The 25,104-nt window shown below is 50.7% G+C and overlaps 10 protein-coding genes across 10 annotated transcripts; 4 read left to right on the top strand and 6 right to left on the bottom strand.

Moving 5' to 3' along the window:
* Nucleotides 1-577: 577 nt before the first annotated feature.
* LTR84_006386 (uncharacterized protein) lies at nucleotides 578-1,549 on the bottom strand (the record flags this gene model as incomplete). Its single annotated transcript, XM_064849947.1, has 1 exon — nucleotides 578-1,549. One exon carries the CDS (start codon nucleotides 1,547-1,549, stop codon nucleotides 578-580), a length of 972 nt encoding a protein of 323 aa, XP_064703248.1.
* A 2,201-nt stretch (nucleotides 1,550-3,750) lies between these two features.
* Nucleotides 3,751-5,083, bottom strand: LTR84_006385 (uncharacterized protein; the record flags this gene model as incomplete). The annotated part of the gene is made up of 4 exons (XM_064849946.1): nucleotides 3,751-4,226; nucleotides 4,299-4,377; nucleotides 4,471-4,844; nucleotides 4,933-5,083. The coding sequence occupies 4 exons, from the start codon at nucleotides 5,081-5,083 to the stop codon at nucleotides 3,751-3,753; spliced, it is 1,080 nt and encodes a 359-aa protein (XP_064703247.1).
* A 1,834-nt stretch (nucleotides 5,084-6,917) lies between these two features.
* On the top strand, nucleotides 6,918-8,114 carry LTR84_006384 (uncharacterized protein; the record flags this gene model as incomplete). The annotated part of the gene is made up of 1 exon (XM_064849945.1): nucleotides 6,918-8,114. One exon carries the CDS (start codon nucleotides 6,918-6,920, stop codon nucleotides 8,112-8,114), a length of 1,197 nt encoding a protein of 398 aa, XP_064703246.1.
* Nucleotides 8,115-9,561: 1,447 nt separating this feature from the next.
* Nucleotides 9,562-10,355, bottom strand: LTR84_006383 (uncharacterized protein; the record flags this gene model as incomplete). Its single annotated transcript, XM_064849944.1, has 3 exons — nucleotides 9,562-9,714; nucleotides 9,771-10,109; nucleotides 10,230-10,355. 3 exons carry the CDS (start codon nucleotides 10,353-10,355, stop codon nucleotides 9,562-9,564), a joined length of 618 nt encoding a protein of 205 aa, XP_064703245.1.
* Nucleotides 10,356-10,945: 590 nt separating this feature from the next.
* LTR84_006382 (uncharacterized protein) lies at nucleotides 10,946-12,283 on the top strand (the record flags this gene model as incomplete). The annotated part of the gene is made up of 3 exons (XM_064849943.1): nucleotides 10,946-10,996; nucleotides 11,076-11,650; nucleotides 11,716-12,283. The coding sequence occupies 3 exons, from the start codon at nucleotides 10,946-10,948 to the stop codon at nucleotides 12,281-12,283; spliced, it is 1,194 nt and encodes a 397-aa protein (XP_064703244.1).
* Nucleotides 12,284-13,036: 753 nt separating this feature from the next.
* Nucleotides 13,037-14,218, top strand: LTR84_006381 (uncharacterized protein; the record flags this gene model as incomplete). Its single annotated transcript, XM_064849942.1, has 1 exon — nucleotides 13,037-14,218. The coding sequence occupies one exon, from the start codon at nucleotides 13,037-13,039 to the stop codon at nucleotides 14,216-14,218; it is 1,182 nt and encodes a 393-aa protein (XP_064703243.1).
* A 520-nt stretch (nucleotides 14,219-14,738) lies between these two features.
* On the bottom strand, nucleotides 14,739-16,410 carry LTR84_006380 (uncharacterized protein; the record flags this gene model as incomplete). Its single annotated transcript, XM_064849941.1, has 2 exons — nucleotides 14,739-16,028; nucleotides 16,096-16,410. 2 exons carry the CDS (start codon nucleotides 16,408-16,410, stop codon nucleotides 14,739-14,741), a joined length of 1,605 nt encoding a protein of 534 aa, XP_064703242.1.
* A 544-nt stretch (nucleotides 16,411-16,954) lies between these two features.
* On the bottom strand, nucleotides 16,955-18,027 carry LTR84_006379 (uncharacterized protein; the record flags this gene model as incomplete). The annotated part of the gene is made up of 2 exons (XM_064849940.1): nucleotides 16,955-17,800; nucleotides 17,863-18,027. The coding sequence occupies 2 exons, from the start codon at nucleotides 18,025-18,027 to the stop codon at nucleotides 16,955-16,957; spliced, it is 1,011 nt and encodes a 336-aa protein (XP_064703241.1).
* A 563-nt stretch (nucleotides 18,028-18,590) lies between these two features.
* On the bottom strand, nucleotides 18,591-20,356 carry LTR84_006378 (uncharacterized protein; the record flags this gene model as incomplete). The annotated part of the gene is made up of 3 exons (XM_064849939.1): nucleotides 18,591-20,120; nucleotides 20,193-20,287; nucleotides 20,344-20,356. The coding sequence occupies 3 exons, from the start codon at nucleotides 20,354-20,356 to the stop codon at nucleotides 18,591-18,593; spliced, it is 1,638 nt and encodes a 545-aa protein (XP_064703240.1).
* A 398-nt stretch (nucleotides 20,357-20,754) lies between these two features.
* Nucleotides 20,755-21,667, top strand: LTR84_006377 (uncharacterized protein; the record flags this gene model as incomplete). Its single annotated transcript, XM_064849938.1, has 2 exons — nucleotides 20,755-21,055; nucleotides 21,180-21,667. 2 exons carry the CDS (start codon nucleotides 20,755-20,757, stop codon nucleotides 21,665-21,667), a joined length of 789 nt encoding a protein of 262 aa, XP_064703239.1.
* Between the last annotated feature and the right edge of the window lie 3,437 nt (nucleotides 21,668-25,104).

Genomic DNA, 25,104 nt, shown 5'->3' with positions numbered 1-25,104 from the left:
CCTTGGAAAGGCTATCGACTAAAGGGTTACGTGTTCCGTGACACGTTGTTTACGCGTTTGAACGCGCAACTTTCGTGTCAATATTTTCTTGGCATTCACGCCCACACATATCAGGGTTCCACCTCCTCATGAGTCTTCTGCACTCGCATTGAAGAGTATCATCTCGTTTTGCTTCAAAGACTCTAGCCTATTGTAAATTTTTGCTTTCGCTTTTGGCTTTTACTTTACTAATTTCAGATTGCCACCCTCCGTTCCCCATGATGCATAAGTGAAACTGTGACTTTTGTTGGCACATCTTCTGGCACTGGTACATGTTGACTGCCTCTAGCCATGCAGCCCACCACACAATACTTAAAACAATACGTCCGTTATGGGCAGCGCCATACCTTGAGCCTCGGCTCCGCTATGTCCTGTATGGATTGTTGACAATAAAACCCGAAAGAAATTGACAAGTCAAGCTTGTGGTCGACAGCTACCGCTTTGCTCCTGCCTGTTCCTCAGACAACGCTAAATAGAGAAGTCACCCAGTATTTTGGGTCGATCAGGAGCACTTCTGATTCAATCGCTGGACAGTTTGTCACAGAATCGGGTATCCATGCTTATCTAGCTCTCCAACCCACTCCGGATCATAAAATTCACTGTTCTTGTCGAGGGTGGCCACATATCGATTGCCACGAACACCAGGCTTCTTTGAATGTGTGTTTCTTAGGTGGCTCTTGAGGTTATCCGTCCTCGAGAATGCCGTATCACAGTCTGGTACCCAGCATTTGTATGCTTCATGCATATCCTTCTCATGCACCGTCTTCTCATGCCGCTTTTTGTGTTCTTGACGCTTGAACCGCTTCTGCTTACCAGTGTTCTTGTCTATGCAACCTTCATAGCTACAAGCGAACTCGTTCTGGGCGATAACCAACTCACAGTTAATGCCGGTCTTGCCAGACGTCACGACTGGTTTGGCCTTCGAAGATACCCCACCCACGCGCTTGCGTTGATAGCCTCTCCGGGACAAGCGGTCTAAATCACATCGGTGCTTTTTCAAAAGTGCCATTCTCAAGGCTTGTTCAATTGACTCGTACGGCAAATCATCGATATCGTTCTGTGATTTGAGAACCACTGGAGAGACCATTGAGAGCGGACTACTGCTCATGATAGCTGATGTTGGAATGTGAACACTGATTGGCGTGGAAGGCTCCACCTTGTACCGCGGCGAGCTCATCACGGAACGTTGAAAGGTGACACTGGGCTCTATTGTTTCTGAAGGTTGATGTGATTGATGAGGACTCCAAGGTAGGATATGACTGTCAGCGGTCGAGATCGACGTACCCGTCATATTGTTCCCAAACATTGATTTGGTCAGCGCTGGGTTGGCTGCCACTGTGCTCAGACCTCGATGCTCAACACTGTATAATCTGTGGTGACTATTCAGTTGAAACGTTTCAGGTGCGCTACTCATCAATGGCAGACCGAGCGGCAATGAGTTAGCCATGTTAATCTGATCCAGCCAGAGTGGGTTGTGCAGATGGTCATCATCTTCCGCTATTCGAAACATGGAGTGGTAGTTTGGAAAATATTGGTGAGGTTTTACAAACTGTTCGTTATACCCAATATGAAAGCCCGAACCGGCCATCATCGGTGTGGTTGGGCTTGTATCTCCAGTTGATGATGTGAAGAGAAAATCAGGTGGAGTCGAACTGCTGCAAGATGCATTGGAAGACCTTCGTTGTGCATGGAGCTCCGGCGTTGCAAGATCGACTGAGACAAAGCTTGAGGACAGGGAGCTGCAGTCCGTTATGAGACCCAGTGGTGAGTCGTTTCCAAAGTTTGATTCAAGCTCCGAGAGCATATCAAATCCTTCTTCGCATTTGATCTCGGCTTTCTTTGGCGACACTTGCAAATATGTCATTGTTGATGTCATGTTTTATACAAGATGTTGAGTGTTATTGGCTAACAAGACAAGACTTCTTCCAGCGGACGGATGGTTTTTGAGATATTGTGGACAAGCTTGGGAGTACGTTTCGTTTTGTGAGTGATGAGTTTAAAGCACGAGAGCATGAGCAACAAGCAGGCAGACGTACTGCAATTCAACCTCTTTGCAATCTTCTGAGGCTGGCCGAGGGCGCGCGTTGTCTTGGAGCTTTGAATGTAAGGTGGGAGGAATGTGACACCCACAACTACGGTTCGTGGTGAACTTGGACCACTTGTCTCCACCGCTACAAATCGAGAGAGTCTCAGACCAAAGCGTGATGGGGAATTCTTTGCACAGAAAGCCACTAGGCACGAGGCCTTCGAATGGATGTGAAAGAGGAATTCAACGAAGCCTACTCCCAACAGCAAGGGATGATTCTTGACTCAACTGCCGGACATTTGAGCATTGACTCGAGAGGACGAGATCTACAATGGAGATCTACACAGCGGTCGGATCGTACAAGTGGATATCTGCAGGGCGGCTGGAATATACTGATCCTGGAACGAGTAAAGCGATGGCATTCGTGATCTGGAGAGGAAACTTTCCACAACCGAGAGAGCCGTTGACACAACTCAAAATCAGAACGAACTCTATGTGCTTCAGGGACCAACACTGTTTGATTCGCTCGCATGCTGCTTAGACGCAATCAATATAGATCTTTGTTGGTGGATGACAGCCTTGCATCGTGCATGAACACCACGATAAGCGGTGATGCAATATGTTCCTTCATGCGAGCCAACCTAAAGTGGTTGCATACCAGTTGCAGCAGCATTATTACCCGGATCATTGAGATGATCAGACATTCAGCCACGCAGCGAAATTGACAACAGTCCATGTCAGATCCTTGCCATTACATGCACGACATGGCAAGATGTGTGCGTTGACACGAGGTTCAGAACGGGTTACGAACGAGAGGGGAGGCCAGTCTTTCGCTTGTTCACACAGCAAGAATGCAATCCTGGTCCGAAGTTGCGCTGTCCAACCATTTTTCAGCGCAGCAGGTGGCAAGAAGGACACAAGTACAACCACGGGTTGTATCAGATTCCTCCGGAGAGGCACACCCCAGAGCCAAAGCTTGACCCCAGTCCCTCCAAACAGGATCACATCTTCCAACCAAAAGAGGAACACAAGATCGAAATGGGACGAGGCGTTGCCAAGAGACTTGTCCGCCATCCGCCACGATGCACGCATTGACCACCATGTCCAGAGAGAGTCATCCCACTCTAAGGAATGTGCCACAAGCATCCATGTCTTATTGGCCATTTCTCCGATCATGCATCTCGCCTGTATTTGGTAGGCGATGCCAACGCCTAATCAACTACCAGTCCCGACAAGGTTGATCCTTGCTACTTGCCACAACCAAAATTCGCCAGATCAATATTGAAGGCTGGGAATTCGGTACTCGTCAAGACCCTCTTGAACGAAGGGAGCATACTCAAGAAGTGCGGCCGGTGAGGCAACTCGGCCCGGTTCATTGCATGTCTCATGGTCTGGTCATTGACAGACAACATTGCAGTGCAGTGCAGAGCAGTGCAGAACATATGAATTCTCCGTGCCACGATCTATTGCAGGCGAACTACAGGTGATCGAGCGAGACCCGCAAACGTACAGCATAGATATGACAGCGATACTAGACATCCTTAAGTGGCAGAAGTCAACCCAGTAACGACCAAGATGGTGGCCTTTTCTCGGTATGGAGGAATCCACATATCTGTTCCTGAGTATATTCTGGATTGGAACCGTGGCGTTTCTATCATCCAAATTGGGATAATTGGCGGCGTAAATTATAGCTTCAACACGATGCGGCCTGGAACATCGCCCTTTTCCAACATTTCATACACCTGTGGCAGCTCCGAAAATGGACGAACCTGGACATGTGGTTTAACCTTGCCATTGCGCACCAACTCCACAGCTTCTAGCGTCTCTTTCAATGAGCCTACTAGATTCCCTTGAATTTTCAGTCCTCTGATAATGATTGTTGCCACAGATATATCAAGCTTCACATCTCCAGGTGGGATACCAACCATACACAGGGAACCACCAGTTCTCACCATGCCTCCAACATTGTCAAATGCACGAGGGTGACCACTAGTGATGACAACGGCATGTGCCCCACCTGTTATGCGACGCACCTCGTCTGCGAGGTCCTTGCATTTCGTGAAATCCAAGAACCTGGCCCCCAGAGATTCCACGAATTTCTGCTTCTCAGCACCTGCATCGATCCCGAGAACCTGAGCCCCGAGCGCCAGGCCATATTGCACTGTTCACAAGTTATGAGATATCAGCATAGTCCTTTTCATCCACTTGTTGAAGTGATACGGGGCCAGCAGACCTGCAAAATGGCCCAAGCCTCCACCCGCACCAATGACAGCGAGCCATTCTCCTTGTTTCAGATTCGCATTGCCCACGGCCTAAAGAGGTCAGCCTACATCCCTCCACAGTCGTCTTTTGTCAAGGGAGGGAGGCTCATTCGAGCTGAGCGAGCAAATCTGCAGCCCACTCACCTTATACGCAGTGACGCCAGCACAGAGAGTGGGACCGATAACTATAGGATCAATGTCTTGTGGCAAGGTCGTCAGGTATTTTGTGTCCAGGACACAGTACTCTTGGAAACTTCCGTCTTCGTGATGCAGGTGATTCGTCGCATTGCCGCAGTGCTGTTCTCTCCCTGACTTGCAGTACTCACACTCATGGCAGACTCGGGATGCGAATCGAATCCCAACCAGTGTGTCGAGTTTCAGATCCTCGCGCTCGACGACACCTGGGCCGAAGGCAACGACGCGTCCGACTCCTTCGTGTCCGCCTACGTGTGGAAGTTTAATGTTGGTGATGGGTTCTCCATCGGGGCCAGTGGCTGTTCCTGCTTTCGTATGAAGGTCTACGTATGGGGAGATCGAGTCAGCCTAATCTCGGTTTGTTTCGATAAAACCCCCTTGAGACCAGATCGTTCCAATAGTGCATCTTACCACTTTGACAGACCCCTGTGTAGAGCACCTTGACGAGTATCTCGTCTTGTCCTGGCTCTTGCACAGGATATTCATGGTCGAACTCGACAGGTCCGCCTTGCTTATGCACAATAGCAGCTGTTTGCGTTTTGGGAATCGATGGGGTCGTCATGATCCTGTGTTGAATCTGGTGGAAGCCTTAAACTCAAACACTTTGTACTGCCAGATAACTTGTCCAATGCGTTTCCTATATCACAATCTATTTAATGCCACAGACTCACAGAGACAGTACCTAGGTAGATTACTCGCGTCGCGTACATATATAAGAGACCAGGAAAGAACGACTAGTAATCTTTCCTTTACTAATTCAATCAAAATACCGCCCGTGGGGTTATGAAGATCAACGTCAGCTCACTTGACCGACGTCCGTAGATGTTACACAATGGCCCGACGGGCCACCTGCGCTGCGGTACTCGGCATCGAACAGCACCCAGACACTCGCCCCCTGAGGTTGTGCAACTCCGCACTCCTCTTCCTTGGAATGTCCACCCGACTGATAGACGAGCGAATCCACTGGAAGCTTGATAGATGCACAGCAACTCTTTTTCTTCTGCTGCCGTCAATCTTTAGATGGTCCATACCTCCTGGTACCTACGTATCAAGGGAGGTACTCTGGTAAGTTGGCGACGAGGACGGAACTAAGCACATGTCAAGCTCCCTCTTGCACCACTTGGTACTGTGTGTAGCACCGTTGCGCTTGTTTCTCCAGCTAAAGCCCTCGTTAGTGCATTTGGCTATGGCAACCTTGCCCTGCATCATCTCATGCAACCCCCGCATCCTCGAACTTCGGACTTCACGCATGTCGCATGGGGGTGAGAAAAGGGCCGCCAAATCACAAGCCACATGCTGCAATGCAATCCCTAGGTAGTTGACTCATTGCATGTTCAGACACGTTTGGGGGAACAGAAGCCCGACCTGCTGTCTTCCCCTCGTGAAATGTCTCGAGACTGCAGGCGTGCGCCTTTTCGCGTCCCTTGTGAGCCCTACCGATGTGTAGTCCCAGGACATTGCTTCCAATGCAGGGCAGAGTGCATGCATGAGGAACGGAAATAAGGCTTACATGTCATAAGTCTCATGTCAAGCCGCAATAATAGGGGGCGAGCGAGCAAAAGAACCAAATTCTGGGGGAGTTTAGCTCTTTCGCTTGGTTCAGCCCCTAATAAAGTTCCCTGTGGCGTTTTGGGGGTTTAGGTGTGGAGTTGCAGATGGGAAAACCTGGAGAATCAATATCGCTCATCGAGATTGTTGGAAACACGATGTGGTGGCGCTTTTTCGACTTGTCTTGTCTATCCGTGAACGACGATCGTTGTTGGCTGTATTCGAGCCATCAGATCCGAAATTCGATCATATTTCTTGCAGCGTTCGAGCGGTTTTACTACAGTCCTCCTCATATTCGACACCCGATCGACTACATCTCGCGTTGCTGACTCTGGCAAGTGAAGCCTACTTTTGGCACTTGTAAACAGCAGATACCGAAGTATGTGACTGAAAGGCGTAGTTTGTAGGGCTTGCGGTTCAGATACAGCTACGACGGTTTTTCAGAAGAAAACCTGGTGGTGGAGCGATTGGTATGAAATGCTACCTATCTCAGTACCTGGGGATTAGGGCTCGTGAGTGTGAGGCCTTGTATTTGCTGGGTCAGGGACTCTGTATCCGTCACACCCATTTGGGAGTCTGGTGCACTACTTTTTGGAGTTGAAAGTGTGGCGTCTGTGGCTTTGCTTCCGATGTGGCTGGAACGATCGTTTGAATCACATGCTATGACGTAGTTGTTTGGATTTCAACTTCCCACATCTGCCTTCGTTTCACCGACCAGCCATTTGATTTCAATCGGTACCACTCACATCAAACACATCGAAAGATGCAGACGATCAATCACCTTATTCTTCACTCTATCCATCACCTCCCCTGATCGAAGGACGTCAGACTTCACCAACGCTTCTCCAATGGTTCAATATAACCCCGCTTGTTACCTGCCATCAACATGGTCCTCTTACCTACCCGACACCCTCTCATGTCCGCCTCCACCATCACTTGCGGCGACACTCTACAACTACGCGACTTCACCCTTCAGTTCGACATTCACCACATTACGCACAATGTTCGACGCATTGATAGGACTCCCATTCCTCTCCTTTCTCCTAATCCCAACCATGACATCGTACTCGACCAGTCTCAACCTCCTCTTCTTTTATCTCACATGGTCGACGCTGGTTTTGTCGCATCCTCCCATCCGCGTTGAAATTGTTGCTACACTCGCTGTTCGAGTCATCTTCTACATCATACCGTCTCTCTTCTTTCTAGTCTTTGATGCTGTCTTGCCATCTGCGGCGGAGAGTCTCAAGGCGCTGGGCGATGCTGGTCTACCATTCAAGAATGCAAGTCGGGCCCGGGCACTGCGCAATCTTCGCGTCTTGGGATGGTCGCTGCTGAATACTCTCCTCGGCGTCGCCATTCAAGCATTGGTCGAAGTCCTCTTCACGAGAGTTCTACTGATCCGTTCCGCATTGCGTGTCACCACGACATTGCCTATGCCGCTCGGCATCGCCAAGGACCTTGCGAAGGGCTATCTGTTCCGTGAGATATTCGCCTATGTACTGCACCGCTATGTGTTGCACGAATCTCGCACTTCACTGGCCCGCGCACATAATGATTGGTACCACTCATTATCGACGCCATTCCCGTTGACCGCTAGTTATGACCATCCGGTGGCATACCTAGTCCGCAGCTTTCTTCCAACTTATCTTCCGGCACTCCTCTTCCGTTTCCACCTAATCACATACGTCCTCTACGTGACATTGATTTCTCTCGAAGAGACATTCGCGTACTCCGGCTATTCCACGGTCCCCACAAACTTTATACTTGGAGGTGTCGCGCGGCGCACGGACAATCATGTACTATGTGGCGGAGAAGGAAATTACGGTCCATGGGGTCTTATCGACTGGATCCTCGGTACCAGCGTCGGCGCCGATTTGGTGGAGGATGTCGTTCAAGAAGCTGAGAAGCACGATGTGCCAGCTCGCGTCGAGCGGACCAAGGCCAAAGCGAAGAGCAGGGCTAATGGTAAGCTCAGCGATGTCAAGAGTAGCATCACAAGTGGCAGACGTAGGACGACCAGGAATCGCAGTGACAGTTATGAATAGGCGACAACGCGGGATGGAAACAACTCTGGCGACATATTTCATTTAGTACATGAGAGGTGGTGGAATTTCAATTTCTTTATTGGATTGTCAGCGAACACAAAAATCGAGTCATTTACGTGTCTGAGCGAGCGAATGAGCAAGCGGTTGAGATATATGGTTTGATTTCGTTTCTATATTCCCCATGGTGCGATCGAGAGGAAAAAAGCTCGAGTAAGAAGGTTCACTTGTTAGATATACTCTCAATGTCTGCCTTTCCTGATCTGGACGCAAGTTGTTCTTCATTCCCTTCGTGACAGTCGTCTTGAAAGGGTATTGAAAGAGTAGAGAAACGCAGTCCATGGACGGATGAAACCCTGGCCCCGGCGATGCACGAACAACAGAAGCGGAATGTATCCTTGATTCACCGACACGAAAGGTCTCTCTACTGTGTCAGGCAAGATCTCGTTTGATCCGGGGCAATGCCGAGCCCTGGTCATGGATTCTGCACGGTATCGTCTCGAGTATATACCACATGGGCTGGGATTGTTCAGCCTTTTGGGAAAGAGTCCCAGTGCAAGGGACTCATTTTGAGGTCTCGTATCCGCGGGACGTGGAGTATCTTAGAGATGGGAATGTGAGTACTCAGGTCCTGATAACCCGAATCGACACTTTGTCGTTTAGGTAGTGGTCGCTCAAGGGTGTTGGTAGGCCCAGATCCCAGGACTTCTTGGAGTATGTGTCGAGTTGGTAGTCGCAACACTGCCAGCATCACAATACGCCATCGATCTCTGGTGATCTTTCGCACGGGTATCGTCTTCTTAATGGCCAATTTGATAGATTAGTCGCCGAGTGTGCATATGGCTCTTCAAGGTTTGTGAACTCCACGTACGGCACCAGCGATGAACGACTGCTATATTAGTAAGTACAGGTGCCACAATCACAAGGGGGACGGCTCTCGCGCGACCGGAATCAAATTCAGGTTTCATCGGTCTCAATTCTCTTTTTTGGTCTTTGGACTAAAGCTGAAAAAAAAGTGTTGAAGGTTCTGATCTGATCTGATCTCGACATCATCCCATTAACCATTTGATTCTGCAATCCATCCGTAGTATTCGAATGATGGCTCTCTTTGAATTTTCTTTGATCTTTGGGTGTTGGGAGGTTTGTTGCGCAAGGGCAACAAGCACAGTTATCTCACTTTCCGCGACAAGCACATGGAATTTCCCTTCATGTGTCTCTTCACGGACTTTCCGGTTTGTGGGCCCATCATGGTTTTTCTTTGTTCAGAGTAGAAGAGTCTGCTTGGGTTGATTGGGTAACGTTGCAAGCAAGCAAACACACACGACAAAAACGCCTTGACTACCGCATTCCCCTTGTCTCTCCCTCTCACTCTCTACCACAACTCACGCTCATCGTCTGCATCTCATCTCTATTCCCCTCTTTGCACTCCGGTCGCGTACAAAGGGTAGGTCTAGAACTTCAACTCGTGAGGTCGTTGGCCGTGTCTCAGGCTGAAGCTGGATCGCAAGTAGCTGGCAAGAAATTCCTCGTTCTTGATGGCGGAGAGTAAGGGCTTGTCAATGGCCTTCTGGTCTGATGCACGTTCGGATGCGGGTTGTTTCTTCTGTTTCGGTAGTCAGTATCTATAATATTTCCCGAGATATCGATGATGATGCCTACCTCTGCCTTCTCCCCTTGCTTGAGGAAAGCCTCCTCGCCCTTCTCCTTCTTGCTCTTCTTTTCCCGGGCGAAGTATTCGGGCTTGGAGATCTTATCTAGTACTTTGGAGTCGAGACCGCTGAGATCGACTTTTGTGGAGGTCGCAATGACATATCGAGCGTTCACTCTTCGGATGGGTACACCGTTGATCTTGAATGGGCCAGTGACCAGGAGAGCGCCTTCCTTCAAGTGCTTGAGGAGAACAACACGCTTGCCACGGAAACGACCAGCGAGGAGGATGAGAACAGCACCGGGCTGGAGAGCAGCTCGAGGCTTGCCTTCACGGATGGTCTTGCGAGCCTGCATTGAAATTCCCGTCAGTCATCATGTCGTTTGCGTGCGGAGCCGGGGATTGCGCTCAGATGATAGTGACAGCGGAATTACGCTGTACAAGTCTGTCGGAATCACACATTGACTCACCTTCCTAGGTTGGGCGACGTCTGATGTAGGATACCACTTCTTTGCCTTTTGGCTGGAGTGAGGAACTGAGCGAGTGCCTTTGCCAAACTGCTTCTGCACAGCGGGCTGGGCTTCGGTAGCAGACATCCTGACGGCGTCCAGAAACTGAATCAACGGCTGCTGGAAGAGGTAACGGAGGAGTGAGATTGCCTGCGGGCGTTGAACAGTTGCAGAGCAATTATCGTTGTTGGATCGCAGTCATATGTTTAAGTGAGTGTCGGCGGAGTGGTGCAGTGCGTCGGGTCAAGATCAGTGTGCGCTTTCTGAAATTCAAGATTCTTGGCAACCCGACCCCGATTTTGCTCCTTCCCCTCGCCGCTTTATATTTTGGTGAGGGCACACTTGACGCTTTACCTCGTGAGTGTCTTGCCAAGACTGCACCTCCAATTCAAACCCCGGTATTTCGGAACTTGAATTAATCCATGTAACCCAGTCCCAATTAAATGTTTGCTATGTTTGCTTCTCCAAACTCCAGGACAAGGCTTCGATCTTGTTACGCAAACAATTGCCCTTACGATTCAATGGTCATACACATACTTCCTCACTCGTCGACATTGAACTTGCAGATCTAGAAGTCCAGTGATCCAACTCCACGTTATCTATATTGCTTGCTCAAAAGTTTCCACTGTATCCTTTTCCCTCAGCTCGGGGGTAACTCTCCTTGTCGGTCGCCCGCCATGTCAATCGCACCCATCATCACATTCAAGGCGGGTCTCTGCGATCTAGATGTGAGTTACCAGGGTTCGCCCAATCCCACAAAAGATAATACTACTCTCAATGAGTACAGGCCGCTAATAGACCTCTTAGACCGGTTCTTCACCCTACAAGGCTAAGCCTCTTCCCACTCCTGGCTACATCTACCTCCATGAAGACGATGAACAGCTCCTTCATCTATGTTGGCGACCAAGAGATGCGCCATTAGATCTACCCGAACTTGATCTTCTGATGTTTCCAACTGACTGCACCTTCACCCCACTGGAAACAGACTCAGATTCGCCAAGTACAAAGAAGACAAATGGCAGGATCTACGTCCTCAAATTTGGATCAAGCTCGCAGCGTCATCTCTTCTGGCTACAGTCGAAGAGTCAACACCCTCAAGGTGATCCTTCATGGTTCAGTGCTCGCGATCTAAAGCTTGGCCAAATCGTCAACAACCTTCTACAAGGCGAGGAGGTGGATGTACAACAAGAGATTGCACAGTTACCACGGGACCAAGATGGAGCCGACGATGATGATGAGCCTATGGAAGATGTTGAAGGCACAGATCATGATAGAAATCGCCGACCTTCCGGGAGTGGTGGAGCTGGGCCGGATGCAACTGGAGGTGACATTCGGGAAGAAGGCGAGCAATCCAGAGAGGGCGGTGCGGATGGCGGAAGAGCGTAGGTAAAGCACCCGCTATGTGCAAACTCGAGACGCACCACTCAAGTGACCTGACACATAATAGGGCTACGGGAGAATTGGACGCCAACGCCATCGTTCAGAATTTCATTCGGTCCATGGGAGGCAATCAAGGACAAGGACGTCAATCAGCCCCACAAGAGAAAATATTTACGACACTTGCGGATTTGCTAACCCCGACATCTACCATTCCCTGGATCGAGTCAGCCGATAGAGAACTGGTTGATCAACTGCTTCAATATCTACCACCAGCTTTAGTGACTCTAGCACAGGAGGCAGACGACTTGGCAGATTTGAATACCGAGCATGCATCTATTGAAGCAGCAGAGCAGGCTCTGAGTTTGGATCAGAAGAAGGACATCTTAAGGAGAGTGTTGAGATCTCCCCAACTTTCACAGAGTCTTGCAAGTTTAACTGTTGCGCTTCGTGATGGTGGACTGCCAAGTATCAGTGAAGCGCTCAATATTCCCGTTCGAAATGGAGGCTATATGCGACGTGGCGGGGTGCCTTTAGGAGGTGGTGAAGCTGTGGAGGTCTTTCTGGAAGGCGTCAAAGAAAGTGTGGAAAAGGGAAATCAGGAAGACAATGGTCAAGATCGTATGGACACAGAGTAACAGACTCTGACCTTTTACCATGAGTCCCAACAACCCTGTATCAATACTGAGATAGACTACACACAATCAGCTCAGAGCACACCTACTGAATACCGGAACTAGTGGCAGGAAGAAAGTTCAGCCTTCCGTTCCTTAGCGCAATCCTCTTTAGACCTCGTTATCTCATGTAAGGCTGTGGATGACGCTTACTTACCTAGATATCAACAAAGTATCAAGTGTCAGATAGGTACATCTTGACTTTAGACTATCAGCAGTGTATTCTTCCGGGCTGAGCAAGCTAGAGAAATGGACGGATCTTGTGAAGGACAAAAATGGGACATCGTGCCCAAGTCGTGCCCCTTCACAATCGAAGAATACCACGTTGAAGATGGCCTGGCCACCCCGAGACATGCAACATTTTTGGTTCGTGAGCACGACAAATTTGGCGAATATCCAAATATCTTCGCCAAGATCTGTCATAGCAGAGATGAAAGTTTCCAGCGTCAAGGCTCCGTCGTTGACGGCGCTTCTCCAGAAGAATTCGAGCGAGGTCACAAAAAGCCCTCTCATAAAGTGATAGTATTGAGCGACACTGGCTGTGGCACGGAAGTTCCGTCAGACAATTGTTGCAGGGACACATTCTCAGCTGGCCAGACGTTGCGATCTCACGTACAGCAGCTGCAGGCAAGAAAGATCCCCTACCCAAGAGTATGGAATATATTTACATTCCTCGAATACACAGTCAACCCCGGCAGCCAAATACCATATCTCATCATGACTACACATTGCCATTACGACCATATTATGGGTATTAGCAAGTTCCCACCAACAGCAAGGACAGATACTACTGGTGCTTCTGGTGCTTCTGGTGCTGCTCCTTGTGGCCCCAATAGCAACAGCTTAACACAAAGTCCACGATCAACACCCCCTACGACCGTTCTAACCTCTGCACTCGGCAAACCATTCGTGACACCGTACTCAAATTTACAGAAGCACAGCCTGGCCGACACACTTGGACTGTCCGCGCCGAAGTACGATGTCGGGATCTGGGCAGAAGATTACTCGCAGGTGGTCTATCACCATGACCACCACGAGACCAGCACAACCCCAAACCCAACCCGCATCGCGACACCATATACAATCCTACACACGCCAGGCCACACGCCAGACTCCCTATCATGGTACGACGCAGAGCACCGCGTCATCTGCGTCGGCGACAGCTTCTACCTCAAGCACGTTGACGCTGCGCACAAGGCACCATGGGGAGACGAGCCGCCCATGCCGACCATGTTCAACCTGGAGAGCGACCTAGCCGACTGGTGGCGGAGCCTGCACAAGGTCCTGGATTTCGTGGTCCGGAAGAACCGCGAACTTGCAGACGGGGTGGTGGAGACGCGGAAGTCGGCGTCGCCGTCAGAAGGCTCTGTCGTGGGAGACGATGGTGCCGGCCAGACATCCCACTCTCGACAACCGTCTTCCTTCAGCATCTGGCCCTTCTCGACCAACCGGTCCGCCAGTCTACAAACGGGATTCGAGCCGCGCAAGGCTACAGAGAGCCATCTCACATTCCGCAGCTCCACCACTCCCAGCGCCACCAGCGATCCCTGGCTCCTGGTCGATCTCAACCCCAATCAGAGCCACACCGAGACGGCTCCGCGCGTCCGCCTCGCAGGCGCACACTCGACGTCCAGAGCCGACGCGCTGGATGCGATCCTCGAGATCCGCGCGTTCGTCGCCGCCATCCTCCGGGACGACGGGACGATCCCGAAGCGGAGAGTCGAAGATGGTAATCGTGGTGAAGAGATGTGGTTGTGGGATCATGCCCTAGTAGCCGATAAGGCAGGCCCGGATACTGCTTTGTTGAAGTCAGGCCGGAGATTCAGTGTTCTTTCGCCTTTGGTTGTTGTCCAGGAGGGGAGGAGGAGGATTCCGAGGGCGGAATGGTTCGATGTTTGACGCTGAGGGTTTGGGTATAGCATTGTCCCGGTGGGATGTACCCTGGCGCGGCATGGCTTCTGGACTGGGACGGAAGAACAACGAGGACAGTTCATAGGTGTGGATCATACTTTAAAACGGGCCTGTATATTCGCCCATCGACCTCGAACGTACATATGTACGCAATATCCCTCAAGCCTGAATTTGTGTGGGTGACGCTATAGTCGTGACGCTCCAGCAGCTTGAGCTTTTGCTACTGCGAAGGATGTATATAGTCTTGTGACATAGCGTCACATAGTCTCCTAGCGATTCTACTCCTGCACTTATCCGTCTGTCACAAAAAAGCAACCGCCAGCATCCTGGAGCGACCAGATCTGCAGTCCTGGTGGCTAGCAAAAGACTTGTCCTTGGCCACTCAACCGGATCTCATATACCTATGCAATGCCATGGTAATCGACCACCGAGTGATGAACAATGCCATGTGGCTTCTTTGACGTTCAAGCCCCGCCATGCCCAATCCAATTCAAAGTCTCACTCCACGTCACCCATCGACATCATGGTCCTTGGTCTTCTTCTTCTCAGCAGCCTCGCGTCTCCACCTCGGGCCATGCTTCATGATGAACCAGAGCAGCGGACTACCCGCGACGAAGAAAACGCTGAAAAGAGTACACGTCCAACCAACTCCAATGGCGTTGATCATGGGTATGACCAGAGCCGCAGCCGCCGCACCAAGCCAACACTTCAGCAGATTGTTCGCCGCAGTGACCGCACCTGCTCGCCCGGGATAGATGTCGACCAGCAAGACCTGGAACGTGCTGTTCGTCGCACTGGAGCAAAAACCAATGAAGAACAGCAGGATCAATGGGCCTGCGAGGTGGGTCTCAGATTGGACGGTCCAGCCAAATGCGATAATACATGCCGATCCGAGATACAACGTTGGAAGGACGACCTCGATGCGGGCTTTTTCCAGTGGGAAGTCGGTCAGATCCATTTTGCGGTTCCTCACCACTTCGAGGCCTAGTTTGTTTGCATAGTGTCTGAAGCGTGAGTCGATGATGCGGCCTCGGATGAATGCGGCGGCGATTGTGCCGCAGCCGAGTGGGATGTAACATAGAGAGAGCTGGAGCTCGTTGAAACCATACACTTTTTTGAACTGTGAGGGTATTAATGCGAGTGTTGAAAACATGCCAGAGCTAAAGACGGCGGTGTAGATAAGGATCGGTCCGCATTCTTTCTGGACAAGGAGTGCGAGGACCGCGAAAGGATTTGGAAATCGTAGACTATGTTTTTTTGATTGTGGAGCCTCGTCATTTTGTTTTGGCTGAGCAATGTTGCTGTTTTCAGCTGCCATCCTTCGTTCTTGTATTTTATTGGTGAGGCATCGGTTGAGTTTCGCAGGTGAAATAGATCCATCTCCCACGATTTTCCGGCACGTCTCTGGGAAGAAAAGCCCGAGGGGAACAAAAACAACAGTTGCGACGATGAACAAGAACCAAAAAATAAAATGCCAATTTGCGTATTGTGCAAGTAGACCCCCGATTACCGGACCGAGCGAAGGCGCCAATTGGGGGAGAACTGCAGCGTACACGACATAGCTTCCTCTGTCCGAAGAGGGAACCACATCAGCAATAACAGCATATATAAGAGACACCGTTCCACTGCTGCCTGCACTTTGAAAACACCGAAGCACCAGGAGGCCTGCATAGCTGTTTTGGAGTGCAAGACCAATGTTGGCTATGGTATATATCATTCCACAGACGAGGTAGGCAGGTCGTCTCCCAGCGTTATCAGAGAACTCACCCACAAATGCGGGTGCAAGCCCTTGGAATATCTTGTGACGATAAGTGAGCAGTTGGTTTTTCTGAGTATCCAGAACACTGGGGCACAATTCAACTGACCATATACGTGGTGATGCTCAAATTTATGAGGCTGGTTGATACGTTCAAGTCTTCCGAGATTCGATTAAGTGCAGGGTAATATATGTGAGCCGAAACGGGAGAAAAGAACGCTGCAATAGATGCGGTCAAGATGATAAACTTCTTCTCACTACGGCTCCAAACAGAGAAGGGGGTATCGTATTCTGTGGTAGGGTGTTGGGTTTGGCGTTCGACGTCTTTGCAAATATCTCCAGGTCCTTGTTCCAACTTCGCTGCGTTGACTCGTGGATCACTCACTTCGGAGATTGTGATCTCCTTCTCCAAAGGAGGTGCCATCTGAGTAAATAATAAGAAACGGAGTTGAGAAAGACCAGATACACCACAAAGTGCCGGCAGGATGCTTATTTGCCCATGACGGGGAGCATACGAGGAGACAGTGGTGTCAGATATCCGTTTAGTCGAGCCTAAAGCAAGGATTCTGTATTGTGAGAAAGTTAGGTATACCTAATGCTGGTAACATGGTGGCTGTCCGAGCAGCGATACTGGATGGATTGCGAGATCGCTCCCCGATGCCGGAGATCTATGGCGATTTCCCCCTGTTTGAAAGCGCGATTTTGATGGATCGACCAAATGAGGATGGGCTCAACAGAGCCACATCCAGAGCCGCAATTGCCGGTTTTGGGCATTTGGTGGACGTTCGAGAAGATAGGTCGTTGTGCTGGGGTGGCTGTATTGAGGAGCATTTGTTGGTAAACGCCGCGTTCGATCCTGGAGAACGATGTGAGTTGGAGAGGGCAGCCTCGTCTGGCAGATCAACGGAGTGATAATTTCTGGATAGCGGGACTGAGTGAAACGATCTTCTGAATGACAAAGAGCTAGATCAGTCGCTATCATCGTCGCTCCCCGCGATCTCGGCTCTTCCATTGGGCTGAAGGCCACCACCACCATTACGGCTTCGAGCACCGTTCCTGCCCTCCAATTGGTCTTCTTCTGGAAGCTCATTATCTTCTTCATCTTCGTCCTGATCCTCTTCATCGTCTTCGTCGTCCTCGTCGTCGTTAATGTTTTCGTGATCGTCCTCTTCTTCCGCATCGTCGCCTTCAGGGTCAGAGTCAGTCTCGGCGGCTTTCGACATGCCCTTCTCAGCACTTATTGGTGACGAGTAAATGACGGATCCTTTCCTTCTAGTCGCTTTGGTGGTACTGTCATGCGTTGCTTCTCCTTCTTCCTGAAGGCCATTCAATTGAAGATCCAACATGCGGTCCTCCTCATCCGGATCTTCGTCATGTTCGCCCATGCGTCTAGCTCGTTTATTGCTTGGCTCGCCTCTTTCATCTTCCTCGGCCTCATCGCCGCCCTCAATGCCGGTTCCTGTACTTTCTCGAGCTTTATTTGTTTTTCGATCTCGTGCACCTTTCCTCTTCTGTGCCAGAGCTTGTTCATAGACCTCTAATTCTCGTTCTAAACGTCCACCAGTCCGGCCATCTTTGCCTACTGCACCTAGATCCATGACCCCTGCCAGTTCGACCTCCTTCAGTGCCTTGAGAACATCTTGAGGAGATAAAGTCTTCCGAGTCGACTGCTCATTTGCGTGATGTGCAAGGTAGGATATAAATACGGTGGCTGACTTTGAAAGTGCTAGGACTGCATCGCGTTGTAGAGAAGTGTTCGGCGGCAAGACTCCTTTGGCGAGCCGTTGGATCAGGGTCCGGGGAAGGAGCAAATCCTACATCATATCAATTAGGCCTGTATATTGAAGATCGTTTGACACTGTGTAGAGTCACGTACATCTATGCCCACACTATCTGCATCCTGCTTTGCACCTCCACTTGATTGTCGAGAGGGTTTTGGATGAGCATGGCTAGTCGTGGAGGCGGCGGTGGCATTAGATACCATAGAGATGTCGCCGTTCGCATCAGCCGTATTGGAACTTGTACTCTTTCGAGGAGCCATGCTGTGTATATCAAGATCAGAATCGGAGTGAAAGCACGAGGGCAATGGTGTCGTTAAGAGAATGCTTTGGATCGATGGGGTTTTTTGACGAGAACTCTGAATTATGAGAATCTCAGATCAGTAAGTAGCAAGAAGTAATGGTCTCTGACGAAACAATGAGGCTGTCGAAGGATCTCTTGTTTTAAATGATCGATCACTTTATTGTTGGCGAAAGAATTGATGGAGGAACGCGGTCCGAAAAAGAAAACGCGACTTGGGGGAGGTGAGCGGGGAAATCAATTAAATATTCCATCTTGGAAGGTGCAAGCAAGAATGTCTATACATCCACAGAAAGCTGGCCGGCACTGCCAGTAGCCTGTTTCTCCACTACTGATTATTCTTGAGCAGCTCATTTGGAAGAATCGTCCTCTAGAACCCGTTTTAGCGCTATGGACTCTCATTGGAAGGTTTCCGGATCAAAAAATGTTACTTGTCTGAAACATTAACCATGGATATCATGCCTACCCGTACGCCTGTACTCAAAAGCTTTTCCATCCCGATCTATCATTCCATGCTCATGGCTCTCATGACTCTACTTGCATTGCGTCGACGGTTGTCTTGTCGTGGTCATCGCCCCACAGTCCATCGAGCTTGAACTCAGCCGCCCATTCTTTGACAATCTCCTTTCTATCCACCCCGGTTGGTAGAGCCTTGCCGTTTTCAGCAGAAGCAGCGGCATCGGCCATGTCTTCATCCTCCGCGACCTTGAGGGTAGGGGCCTCCACCCAGCCTTGGACTCTTCCGTCGCGCCAGTCAGTGATCACTGTCGTGGCTGCAGAGTGCAGATTCGGCACGCCGCCTTTCCCTAGTCGGCCCCTCTTTCGAGCGACTTGGATCAAAAAGTCGCTGGTTCTGTCTCCCGCGCCGAAGGGTCCCAATCCGACAATACCGTAATGCTTGAGCAATTTATCGAACAAGGCTTCTGAGGTAGAGAGTCTGGATAAGAGTAGATTGATGGCGGGAATCGGGTCAGTAATCTGACTAGGCGGTAGGGCGTTCAGGAGGATCAGGCGGGCTTCATGTTCTGCCCTCTTCTGCTGTCTGTTTTCCTTGTCTTCACCATCGACGGTAGATGGGAAGACAATACCAGGAGAGTCAAGAATCTTCAGCTTGCTATCTAGTTTGACTTCTCTCAGACTCGTCGTGACGCCTGCTTCGGATCCGACTGGACAGGCAAAACTCTGATTGCCTTTGTTCAATCGCGAGGTCAGGGCGTTGATGACGGATGACTTTCCGACATTGGGATAACCGATGACTCCGACCGAGATCGATCGCTTCAGCTGCTTGGACACAGCATATGATTTAAGAGAGCGTAGCAGAGTTTCGGAAGTGGCTTTGAGGGTCAATTGTTTGTGGTCGAACGTCTGAGCATTAGATGCAGGTGTAGAAGCTCGCAGGGGAATGGTCGGGAAATACCGTCGCAGGTGAGTCAACCATCCTTTCAAGACTGGTGGCGGAACCAGATCAATCTTGTTTAGGATAAGAATGAGTCGCTTCGAGCCGCCCTCGGCAGCCATGATCTGCCGCTCGACTTCTCGGGATCTCGTGCCTTCTGGATCTCGGGCGTCCAGAACATATAGCACCACATCCGCGGCGTCTAGGACTTGTTTGAAGATCTTGTCAAATGCTCGTCGTGAAGAGTCTGGATTTCTGTGGTCTGCCGCGATGGCCTCGGAGAGTTGTACCCCAAGCACGCCGTTCTCGTCGACGTCCGCATCCACATCTCCCTGCAGCAGTCCGCCGTCATAGTCGGCCGCTCTGGCTTGGGCAGAAGCAAGGAGCGCAGCCATAGGATTTGCGCCATCATCGTCCTCATCTTCATCCATCTCCTCTTCGTCTTCGAGTAAATCGTCATCTTCGTCCATCAGATCGTCGTCCTCGGCATCATCAGCCTTCCCACTTCGTTTCTTCTCCTTCGCAGCATCTCTTAACCGTTCGGCATTTTCAGCTTTCAATCGCTTCTTCTCCTCGAGTTCCTGGAGTAACTTGTCCTTGAAGGGGAACAGATTGGGGATTCCGGGATCCTTCTTCAGCCTGGATTTCCATTGAGGGTTCTGGGCGTGTCGTTAGAAACAAACCATCGAGCACTGCTGACCCAAGTGTCCAGCCCCGAGTGTAGACCATACCTTTTTCGACTCTTTCCTGGCTTTTCTCTGTTTCGCCGCTGACGCCTTTTCGATTTTGTGCCGCAGCCGCACGGGCGTCCGTTTGGACTTGGAGACTGGATAGGGACCTGTCAGTGATTGAGCGCCGTAGTGGGAATCAGACGTAGCTTACAAGACTTTACCATCTTTCTCGTATCGAGGGGAGTGGTCGATTGGGGAACTTACGATGTTGGTGTTCGTCCAGTCCACGTTCACCGTTTGGCATGAAAAAAAGTTATGGACCGCGGGGAATCAATTACGCGGTCAGACGAGACAATTTGCAGACAATTTGCCACGATAATTGGTGGGAGTGCTTCTTTGTCAGACAGGCATTTGTCGCCTCCGAAAAATCTCACTGCAGGTTTGAGAAATCGGAGACATGCCATTTCGAGCAACCTTGCCGCAAATTCGGCGGACGATCACGACAATATAAGAGTCTCGAGATACCTCACATCTCTGTTTCTGAAAAAAACATAGATATAGATGCGGGAACATTAGACCGGCGTATTTTCTGCCATATCATTTTTCTCAGACACATTTCACAATGGGTTCGATCGAAGAGCTATCGTTTTCTGCCCCGCCTCAAGTGGTCAGCGCAAGTGGGTTGCTGTTCGATTTCGACGGTAGGTTCCCATTACCCAACAATTTCACATTGGACACGAAAGATGATCTCATAATCCCTCGAATAGGCACCGTCATCGACAGTACAGAAGCCGTGGTCAAACACTGGCACAAGCAGGCGGCTCTCATGGGCGTCGATCCCAATGTGATTCTCGCAACATCACACGGACGACGTAGCATCGACACCTTTCAGATCTACGACCCCTCCAAAGCCAACTGGGAATGTAAGGCTCTCTTTCCATCCATCTCACAACGGGAATGTACCCTGTAGATCCGACCTTTTCTGAGTAATGTTCGATGATTGATGGATCGACGATCTCGCTAACCAATGACTCCACTTCACAATAGACATCAGTCACCAAGAGGGCCTAATACCCAAAGAGTTCGGGCAGAACGCGGTCGAAATCCCTGGGGCGCGCAAACTGCTCGCGAGCCTCGAGAGCGTCAATGCGCCCTGGGCAGTGTGCACATCGGCTACGAGGGCACTCCTCGATGGGTGGATTGAGATCCTCAAGCTGGCACACCCGCGCTGCATCGTGGTGGCGGAAGACGTTGAACAGGGAAAACCGCACCCGGACTGCTATTTGCTTGGCCGCGAACGACTGGGCCTCCCGGGCGACTCTCACATGATCGTGTTTGAAGACGCTCCCTCGGGGGTCCGTGCGGGCAAAGCTGCTGGCTTCAAGGTCGTTGGTCTGGCTACGACCCACACGGTCGAGCAGGTCCAGGAAGCGGGGGCGGATTGGATTGTGCGAGACCTGAGCAGTGTAACCCTCAAGGACTTCCACGATGGAGTGGTACGCATCGAGATTACCAATGCCTTGGTCAGAGCGTGATGGAGGCCGGTGTGCAACGACGAGTGGTACTTCTTGTCATGGATAGACCGAGCCCTGAGCATTTTTCAGCATGGCGTCACACGAGGGTATATAGAGACTAGAGGAAATGATTATCACATGCTGGAGCGCATTCTAGAGGACGAATGGGACGGCGAGGATGGAATAGAGCTGATGAAGCAAAGACATTGTTCAGTGAGTCAGACAGCCACGAGCGATCACTATTGTGACTATTGCGATCGTGTCGTGTCGGACCGGTGAATGGGTTCAACCAGCGGATCGACCCTGCGTTCCTCGCACCATCTGCAACAGGAGCACGGGATGGCTTCAAGCTTGCCTAGGATCAAACCGAGCTGGGTTGTTAGACTGGTATATACGTTATCTTACACTTTTTGACGCTCTGCGAGAAGGGACCATGAGCCATGAGCCATGCGCCCCTACGACTGCTTCACCGTGCCTGCTGCATTTTGCCGCTGCAGGAACACTGTCATGGTCCATGGGTTCAGCAGAAGAACGTGGACAGCAAGCCTCCCACCTGAAGCGAGTGACGTGCGGAGTACATCACGCTAGACCGTTGGCAACGATGTTCACACCACCCACACCACCAAGTAGTCGTGCACTTCAACTGGGCAACATGTGCATGTCACTCAATAGTTGATGTGGTGACTGTCAGGTCAAGATCGGGAGGGACAAAGCGTCTGTCCTCCATCTGGTCCAAGCTGGAGTGATGTAGCCATCACAGGTCTGTGTCATGGTCCGTAGGTACAAGCAACACGTTTCTTCGTGCATCACGACAAGCTCTGACACAGGCGAACTCCGTGACTCCGGGCATGGTGCATGTCCACGGTTGATGGGAGAGCATGGTGATAGTGGTTCACTATGATGGGTCACGCATTCCGCGAGCAAGTGCTTCATCCGCCAGTGAAGGGAAGGCTCAAGCCTAGTGCCGCAACTTTCGGGGAAACACTTTGCTCAACAGATCTGCTTTTTCTCGGTCTCGTCGGAATAGACAACGCGACATGCACCAAGTCATCATGACTAGATCGATTTCAAGCAGGACTGACCTCGGCTGACCAAGACTGTTGTGGATTGAGTGAAATAGGGGCAAGTCACCCACAAAGAACACAACGGCTTTGAACGGCTTTGTACGGCTTGGTGGAAGACTCAGAGAACGAGTGTCGGAATGATACAGCCCTGAATAAGTCACTCCTGGTTCGGATAGTCACCAAGGTATCCATACAAGAAAGGCCAAAGCAGAACGGTGTGGCTTGTGCATGTGTACAACTTCTTGGTGCGAGCAAGTGGAAGATGATTTTTGTGGCCGCGTCGGATGGACCAAAAAGCCAGAGTTATGGAGAAATCAGGACGAAAGTGCAACGTGAGGATGCGATTGGATCTGCACCATCTGCACTGAAGATTAAAGAATCTGATTTCGAGAGGGTCGAGACTCGAGCCCCAAGCCGGCGAGGCAGCCGGGCGCAGGCGGGAGCCCAAGCGTTCCCTTAGCTGTGGACCTGAGGAAAGCGGCGTCAATACGGAGCCATCGGAAAATTTCCAAGTGCAAGTCGGCAGGTTCCACTGTCGCTAAAGGACAACCTAGGAGAATTAAAGACAGCAAGAGTGAGCTCAAGCCTCAGACGAGATCCAAGGCAACTTTTGATTGCAAGCGAGGGTGGAAAATGATGTTGATTTTTGGAAAATGTTGTGTCGTGAATCGTGATGCTGACAGGCTTTGCCAGGATGGACGGAAGCGCTAAAGCCTGGCCCCGGTAAAGGGAAATTACTGTCTTTGATTTCGTGCTGCAGGTCAGAATCCCATGCGAGCGTCAGTGGCATGGATGGTCAGGTGTTGTCTTGGGGGACCACACCCACGTATCAAGGTTGATATCAACATGTTCAGCTGTATACTACATTTCAAATACTTGTTGTACCTTGGGATGATCAAGAGGTCAAAATCCCCCCTGCATGAGAGTCGGCATCATCGAGTTCTGATTCGTGTAAATCGTAGATGTACCCACGCGCTTTTGAAGAGAAGTCGATGGTAGAGCGGAAGCGTGTAATGGGCACATGTGATTCGCGAAATGGTGGGGGTGTGGTGATGTACGAGTAGTAGGGAGCACTCGTACGGATAGGTGCATGGGGGTTCAGGCAAGGGAAGCAGTTTCACCTGGTCAAATCCGCTGCCTGCAGAAGTGGATTGCACCTCAGCTGCCTGTGGTGGTGCAGAAGCAACCGCCACACCTGCAGGTACAAATTATGTAGACTGGCCAGTGGTATTGAGTATCGTCTTATAGCCGATAGGGGCAGTCGATCTGAGAGAACACCGACTGTTGGTGCATCTGTTGCGCAACAACTACATTACGGGGGGTTAGAATGCACTCCCACCGTACGCGCGCACACCTGATCAAGCCAGTAGAGTTGATGTTGATAATGTTGGTGGCATCAAGGCCAGCGCAAAGAGTTGGGCTCAAGTTTATGCGGAGAAGTTGAAGACCACGGGGAAAGGTGTGCAGGTCGAGTTTCTCGAGACGCGCGCTGTTGACTGTGAATGGTGCAATCGGTCGTAGGAGTAAGAATGATGCATCATCCATCCTACCCGTAGGCCGTAGCTGGGAGAGGCACGACATGCGAGACACGATTCAAAGCCGACGAGTCGCGGGGCTCTATCCGTACCAGTACGAGTCCAGGCATGCCAGTCAGAGCCAAGTGCCTTGCAGGCTCGGAAGGGGGAGAAATTGATGCGCCAGGAAGCAGATCTCCGTGCAACCAAACCCCTACACCTTGAAGATGAAGGGTGATTTACCACGAGGGCCGCGGTCAACATGTCAGTTTGCTGCACGTTCTAATTGCCATCTTTGGTGGTTGAAGTCTGGTTGACTTCTGGTCACGTCCGCGAAGAAGAGCTACCTAGTATCCAGGTAGATGTTGAACTTGGGACAAGACAGTACGTCATGGACTGGAGTTCAAGTTGGGCACCGTCACGTTGAGGTTTGATTTCATATTGCGACTACCTTTTTCGAGTTGCAGCCTCATCCTTGGACAGTCAAGTGCATCGACGGCCCCATTCACTCTGCCAGTTTGGGCGGCAGAGTGTGGCACAGAGAGGGGACCCCGGCCGCCAAAAAGAGGCCGTCTGGGCTGAGAGTGATGCCGAACCGGTTAGCTCCAGACAATCTGATCAATCCCCGTGGCCTGAGAAGGGTAAGGATTAACCTTGGGAGTTTAGACTCTCGTCCTGCACGCTGCAGGTTCTGGGCTAACCTGTCAGCGATGCTGTCGACACACGGTTCCTGCATTGGCGCCGACCTGTTGGTTTGAAGCCATTCAAACCGGGGGCCAATCGAACATGTTGACGCCGCTCGCAATATCAACAACAGCAAAGAGCAATGCGACCGACCACAGTCTCCAAGGTGAACGATGAGATGAAAAGAATATTGGGT

Source organism: Exophiala bonariae, assembly GCF_035927105.1.
Source record: "Exophiala bonariae strain CCFEE 5792 chromosome Unknown scaffold_24, whole genome shotgun sequence".
Lineage (NCBI taxonomy): Eukaryota > Fungi > Ascomycota > Eurotiomycetes > Chaetothyriales > Herpotrichiellaceae > Exophiala > Exophiala bonariae.
Note: the sequence above shows the minus strand (reverse complement) of the source record. Positions and strands in the feature narration are given on the sequence as shown.